The 7613-nt window shown below is 38.1% G+C and overlaps 1 protein-coding gene across 1 annotated transcript; it reads left to right on the top strand.

Moving 5' to 3' along the window:
- The first annotated feature begins 1204 nt into the window (after nucleotides 1-1204).
- Nucleotides 1205-2347, top strand: LOC126079465 (olfactory receptor 52N4-like). Its single transcript, XM_049890483.1, has one exon. It carries the CDS (start codon nucleotides 1322-1324, stop codon nucleotides 2297-2299), a length of 978 nt encoding a protein of 325 aa, XP_049746440.1. The 5' UTR covers nucleotides 1205-1321; the 3' UTR covers nucleotides 2300-2347.
- Nucleotides 2348-7613: the final 5266 nt, after the last annotated feature.

Genomic DNA, 7613 nt, shown 5'->3' with positions numbered 1-7613 from the left:
TTTTATTCATATGTAAAAAGCAATAGGAAATCCGAGTTTTAAGGAAGTTACATAATTTGTAACCTGGTTTCTTAGAGAGATTGAGAGGTCAAAAAGTCTGAGAGGGTTCAGGTGAATTGACATCTAGAAATCAGGAGTTCTGCCTAACAAATTGGTGCAATTTCCATGATTTCATTTGGCAATGTTCCTATGGAAAATATGATAAACCATTTTCTATTTCTAGTAATTATTCAGCTGTTAGGGAAGGTGGTTAATGGAGCCAACTGGAATTTTGGGAGCATTTGGTCACAAAGAGTTGCATTCACTCTAGTAAGTAAAAAGCTTACATAAATTTTCTGTTGCCTCAGAGCCTACTAACTAAATGGCAGTCTGGTATTGTAAACCTCTGCCTCATGGCAAGCCCATGTGTTACAGAGTAAAAACGTGTTCTATAGGATTTTCTCGGCTGTTATCCTTACAGAAGCAGTTCACTACACCTTTCTTCTGCCGTGCTACTGAGTGGGGTGGAAGCATCAACATTTAGCTTAGTAGTAAAATACGACCACTTGTGCCACCTAGGGACCTATCTGGTACTGTAATCAGCCTCAATTCCTGTCTCCTATTGATTCTCATTTTGCTTACCCATTGGGCAGACTGACTACATCTCACAAAGTTTGTCATTTTTTTCCTTCCTTCTTCTGCCTTTACTCCATGGGGAGAAGGTGGGTCCTGACTTCTACATTGCCTGATAAGGTTTCCAAGTGTCACAGAATTAATACATAAGCCTAAAGGATGTTCGTGAATTTTAAATCATTTACCCTCCAATCTGGGCTAGGGGTTTATTCTAAGGAGAAATTCAGATGATCTTATAAATGCATATATACTAGGCCAGAACAAGGGCCAGGATGAGGCATTAGAAAATGGAACCCAGGTCTTTACACTGAATTTTAGATTCCCAGATCAATTAAAAAATAAATAATTTAATATTTCCAAAATGCTTATAACAAATCCTGGTTATAGTAAGAAAAAATACATGCCAGTCATTAATCATGAATAAGAATAAAACATCATCAGCATTTCTGTTGGTTCTGTGATTAGAAATGGTACATTGTAAGTGATCAGTAAGAATGTGTTGAATGAATTGATGAATTAATCAATGAATAACACCACATAAGCAAAAAACTATTTCCTGGCACACAAAATATTTGATTGTTTGATCATAAAAAGTACTATGGAAATAAAAAGCAGGGGGAGATGGAAACAATGATCATACCTCCATTTTGTCTTCCCCTTTTCTTACTCTAGGAAAACACTCATAAATTTTAAGGTATTTAATGATCATATGAGACTGGTCATGCTAATGCTGAATCAAACAGACTTGTCCCCAGCCTTATTCATTCTGAATGGAGTCCCAGGACTAGAAGACATGCATATCTGGATTTCCTTCCCATTCTGCTCTATGTATGTTCTGGCTATGGTAGGCAATTGTGGACTCCTCTATCTCATTCGCTGTGAAGACTCTCTGCACAGGCCTATGTACTACTTTTTGGCAATGCTTTCTCTAACTGACCTTGTCATGTGCTCCAGTACAATTCCTAAGGCCCTCAGCATTTTCTGGTTTCATCTCAAGGAAATCAGCTTTGATGAATGCCTAGTCCAGATGTTCTTCATCCACACCTTCACAGGGATGGAATCTGGGGTGCTCATGCTTATGGCCCTGGACCGCTATGTGGCCATCTGCTACCCTCTGCACTACTCAGCAATCCTCACTAATCCTGTCATTGCAAAAGTTGGGCTTACCACATTTCTGAGAGCTGTGATTCTCATCATTCCCTTCACTTTCCTCACCAAGAATCTACCCTATTGCAAAGGCAATATCATTCTCCATACCTACTGTGACCACATGTCTGTGGCCAAATTATCCTGTGGAAATGTCAAGGTCAATGCTATCTATGGCCTGATGGTGGCCCTCCTGATTGGGGGTTTTGACATCTTGTGCATCACAATCTCCTATACCATGATCCTTCGGGCAGTGGTCAAGCTCTCATCGGCAGATGCTCGGCAGAAGGCCTTTAGCACCTGCACTGCCCACATCTGTGCCATTATTTTCTCCTACAGTCCAGCTTTCTTCTCTTTCTTTTCCCATCGTTTTGGGGGCCACATGATCCCTCCATCTTGCCACATCATTGTGGCCAATATTTATCTGCTCCTGCCTCCCACTATGAACCCTGTTGTCTATGGGGTGAAAACCAAGCAGATACGAGACTGTGTCCTAAGAATACTTTCAGGTTCTGAGGACACAAAACCCCAGAGCATATGAATGGATAATAGCCAGAAATAAGAAGAATTAAAGGAAGAGAGAAGGGTTATTGCTGTCTGTTTAGACAGGAGCAGAAAAACATTTCTGAGAATACTCTTGGCCATGACAAGAAAGTGTGTTAAATGGTACATTCAAATAAGTTTATTGAGAATCCTGACATCACTGAAATGTCTAATATACTGTGAGTTTTCACCTCTTTGGCCCTATGAAGGTCTGGTCTCATCATTACCCAAAGTTTCCTTGAAAAAATATCTAATCAATCAATTTTCTGGGAAAAACTGAATAAAGTTGAAGGAGATGATCTGGAGCCTGATTCTTGTGTTCTAGGTCCTGTGTTCAATTAATGATTGCAATTTCCAGATTGCAAAGAATGGGAATTCCAGAATACTTAATTGTGCGCATGCAGAACCTGTACATAGACCAAGAAGCAGCCATTTGAACAGAGCAAAGGAATACTGCTTGGTTTAAAATCAGAAAAGAGTTGTATTTTTTCACCATACTTATTCAGTCTGTATACTGAGCAAATAACTGGACAACAAGTTGGAATCTATGAAGAAGAGCACAGCATCAGGACTGGAGGTAGGCTAATTAACAACCTGTGATACGAAGATGACACAATCTTGCTTGTTGAAAGAAAACAGGACTTGAAGCACTTAACGATGAAGATCAAAGACTAGCCTTCCGTATGGATTGCACCTCAACAAAAAGGACACAAAAATCATCACAACTGGACCAATATTAGTCATGATAAATAGAGAAAAATGAAGTTTTCAAGGATTTTGTTTTACCTGGATACACAGTCAACGCCCGTGCAGCAGCAGTCAAGAAAACAAATGACATTTTGCCTGGGTAAATCTTCTACAAAAGACCTCTTTCAATATTAAAAAGCAAATATGTCACTTTGAGGACTTAGGTGAGCCTGACCTAAGCCATGATATTTTCAATCACCTCATACGCATGTGAAAGCTGGACAATAAATAAGAAAGACCAAGGAATTGGTACCTTTGAATTAAGGTGATGGTCAAGAATATTGAATATACCCTAAACTGCCAGAAGAACAAACAAATCTGTCTTGGAAGAAGTACACACAGAATACTCTTTAGAGGGAGGATGGTGAGACTTTGTCTCACGTACTTTGGACATGTTACCAGGAAGGGCCAGTCTCTGGAGAAGGACATCATGCTTGGTAAAGTAGAGGGTCAGCGAAAAAGAGGAAGAGCCTCAAGGAGGTGGACTGACACAGTACCAGCAACAATGGAATCAAACACAGCCAAGATTGTGACTGTGGGACAGAAGGGGGCAGTGTTTTATTCTGTTGTGTATAGGGTCACTATGAGTGGGAACTGACTCAACAGCACCTAACAATGACAACAACAGCTACAATTTCTAGACTGATCACAAGTTGTTACTATATACTGGAAAATATGTGATATATTTTTCTCATTGTTACCAAAATACCTGTTTTCTCAATGACTTCTGAAGGAGAAAGTGTCCCATGAAGTCATCAGTACAATGAAGTCTAAATCTCTGAATATCTCACTAGAATTATGTTATCTGGTTGAACCGGTCTGTCCTAGCTGCACAATCTTTTTGGGATTCTCTGCTTCCAGCCAGCATCCATCTGACATCAGCAATGATGTCCCTCATTCCATGTTCTCTTCTCAATCTGCCTGGAATATTTGGCAGCTCCCTGTTGGTATACTGCTGCTCCACCTTTGAATGCTCTTCAGCCAAATTTTACTTGTGTGTGATATTAATGATATTGTTCCATAATGTCCATATTCAGTTGGATCACCTTTCTTTGGAATAGGTGTAAATATGAATCTCTTCCAGTCAGTTGGCCAGGTAGCTGTCCTCCAAATGTATTGGGATAGATGAGTGAGCGCTTCAGAGCTGTATCCATCTGTTGAAACATTTCAGTTAGTATTCTATCAATTCCTGGAGCCTTGTTTTATACCAATATCTTCAGTGCAGATTGGACTTTTCCTTCAGTAACATTGGTTCTTGATCACATGCTACCTCCTGAAATGATTGAAGATGACTTGAAGTACTTACAGGTGAAGATCAAAGCCTACGGCCTTGAATGTGGATTAACCTGAACATAAAGAAAACAGTAATCCTCAGAACTGGATCAATAAGCAACATCATGATAAATGGAGAAAAGACTGAATTTGATAAGAACTTCCTTTTTCTTGGAGCCACAATGAACACCCATGGAAGTAGCATTTAAGAAATCAAATGACTTATGGTTTTGGTCAAATCTGCTGCAAAAGACCTCTTTAAAATGCTAAAAACAAAGATGTTGCTTTAAGGACTAATGTGTGCCTGACCCAAGCCAAGGTGATTCAGCTGCCTCATATGCATTCAAAAGCTGGACAATGAATAACAAAGACCAAAGGAGAATTGATTCCTTTGAATTACCCTGTTGGTGAAGAATGTTGAATATAGCTTGGACTGCCAAAAGAAGGAACAAATCTGTCTTGAAAGAAGTACAGCCAGAATGTTCCTCACTGGCAAGGATGGTGAAACTTTGTCTCACAAACTTTGGATATGCTATCAGGAGGGATCAGTCCCTGGAGAAGGATATAATTCTTCGTAAAATAGAGGGTCAACGAAAAAGAGGAAGACCCTCAATGAGATGGATTGACACAGTGGCTCTCACCTTGGGCTCAAGCATAACAACAATCATGAGGATGGCCCAGGGCCAGGCAGTTTTTTTTTTTTTTTCTGTTGTACACAGGGTTACTATGAGTCATAACCAACTCGAAGGCACCTAACAACAACAAAAACAGCTGCAAAGTACACATCATTACTTTTCACTACAAAGTAATTGAATATTCAATTTCCTTCAACAAGGCCTTTAAAAGCACTCAATATGGACCAATAGGCAATATGATGTGGATGGTACAGCACCAAGCAGTGTTTTGTTCTGTTGTATATAGGGTCACTACGAGTTGGGAGTGAAACGTTGGCGCCTAACAACCACCACAAAATAGAGAGTAGCGATCTCTTAACTAAATGTAAGAAAAGGCACACGTATATATACATACGTGTGTGTATGTATCAGAATAGCACCAGAGGAGAGCAAATCGTGCTATTTTCATCTTATTTCCAATTGTGAAAATAAAAAAGAAAATTAAATATATCTCTCTAACATTTAAGGTTTTTCTAAATTAATAAGCAGACGATAGACTGAATAAAATAATATTTTTATATTAATATCTCATAAACTAACCCAATTATATAGAAATATAAACTCAATATTTTGTTCTTATCTCTCCCTGCCCAACTGATGAAAATACACATTACTTCTCCCCAATTTAGTTATACTATTCTCATTGAATGGAATTTTTTCATGAGTCACCCTTTACTATCTCCCATTTTTAAGTACTAGAAAAATGACCCCACCACCTAAAATATAATTACCGTTTATGTATACTCCATTTCTCTGCTCACTTTGACACAAAACTTGTAGGGAAAGTTGTCAACATTCTCTCCCTCTACTTTCTCAGTGAGAAATCCCTCTTCCTCTAGTTTCTTTTTCTCCTATCCCACCAATCACCTAAAATTGTTTTTGTCAATTTCACCGTTGCCTCTGTGATAAACAAGTCAAATAGGTCTCCTTCTGTGCTCATCTAATACTGCCTCCTTTACATCCCATTCAATATCCTTGATATCTTGAAATACTCTCATTTTTTACTTCAGAAACAGCCCACAGTTTTATAATTTTCCTCAGTCCTGCTGAACACTTCTTCACAGCCTCATTTCCTTTTTTTTCCCAAAGATTTTTACATGTATGTCATGCCATTGGTCTTAAACTTTTTTTTTTTTTCCCCTCTTATATTCTTTTCATGGGTATTCTCCTTCGGTATCATGGTATCAAATATTTTCTGTTTGCTAATGATTCCCAAAAGGAAGTTTAGATTCAGAGAGCTGCTTTCTACATACTCAGTTTCGTGTAACACTATCTTCTTCTGAAAGTGCATAGTCTCTTTTTTTTTTTTGCCCTTCATCCTCCAACTCCATCTATTTTCATCCCCTGCTTCTCCAGTCTTTTTTGATACATAAATGTCTTTAAGAACATGTTATTATTTAGAGTTTTTGTGCATTTTAATCTATATGCATTTTATTGTGTGAAAGAACTCAATCTGTTGCTTCCTTTCTCACTCAATACTTTATTTTATTTTTATGTTGAATTTATATTTCATATTTCTTGATTTTTAACTAATTTATATCACTTGTCTCAAAACACAAAACTTGGCAGTTTTGACAGAAAAACTATGTATCCTGGATACACAATTAGGATTATGGAGTTTTGATAGAAAAACTATGGATCCTGGATACACAATCAGGATTATTTCTACTTTACAATCCTTCTAATAACAGTAGAATCAAGCTTTCTGCTTGTAACACTAGAATAAAACTTTGCCTGAATTGAGTTGTTTTGTACGTTTGTTTTTGTTTTTTTAACATATCTACTTTTCTGCCACCAAGACTGAAACAATTATTTAAAGTGTTCTAGCCAGTTCCTCCCCCATGTGTCTGTCAGTTTGTCATACTGTGGGGGCTTGTGTGTTGCTGTGATTCCGGAAGCTATGCTACAGGTATTCAAATACCAGCAGGGTCACCCATGGTGGTCAGGTTCCAGCCGAGCTTCCAGACAAAGACAAATGAGGAAGAAGGATGCAGCAGTCTACTTTTGAAAAGATTTAGCCAGTGAAAACCTTATGAATAGCATTGGAACATTGTTTAATATAGTGCCAGAAGGTGAGCCACTAAGGTTGGAACACATTCAAGAGACAACTGGGGAAGAGCTGCCTCCTCAAAGTAGAGGCAACTTTAATGACATGGAAGTAGTCAAGCTTTTGGGACCTTAATTTGTTGATGTGGCACAACTCAAGATGTGAATAAGCAGCTGCAAACATCCATTAATAATCAGAACATGGAATGTATGAAGTATGAATCTAGGAAAATTGGAAGTCCTCAAAAATAAAATGGAACACATAACCATTGATATCCTAGGCCTTAGTGACTAAAATGAATTGGTATTGGCCATTTTGACTCAGACAATCATGTGGCCTACTATGCTGAAAATGACATTTTAAAGAGGAATGGCGCAGCATTAATCGTCAAAAAGAACATTTCATGATCTATCCTGAAGTACAATGCTGCCAATGATAAGAAAATATCCATATGCTTACAAGGAAAACCAGTTAAGATGACTATTATTCAAATTTATGTATCAAGCAGCAAGGCCTAAGATGAAGAAATTGGAGATTTTTACCAGTGTCTGCAGTCTGAAATTGATCAAACA

This window comes from Elephas maximus, chromosome 7 (genome assembly GCF_024166365.1).
Source record: "Elephas maximus indicus isolate mEleMax1 chromosome 7, mEleMax1 primary haplotype, whole genome shotgun sequence".
NCBI lineage: Eukaryota > Metazoa > Chordata > Mammalia > Proboscidea > Elephantidae > Elephas > Elephas maximus.
Note: the sequence above shows the minus strand (reverse complement) of the source record. Positions and strands in the feature narration are given on the sequence as shown.

Coding starts and splice junctions, on each gene's coding strand:
- LOC126079465 (XM_049890483.1), top strand. CDS start 1,322: ATGAGACTGGTCATGCTAATGCTGAATCAAACAGACTTGTCCCCAGCC.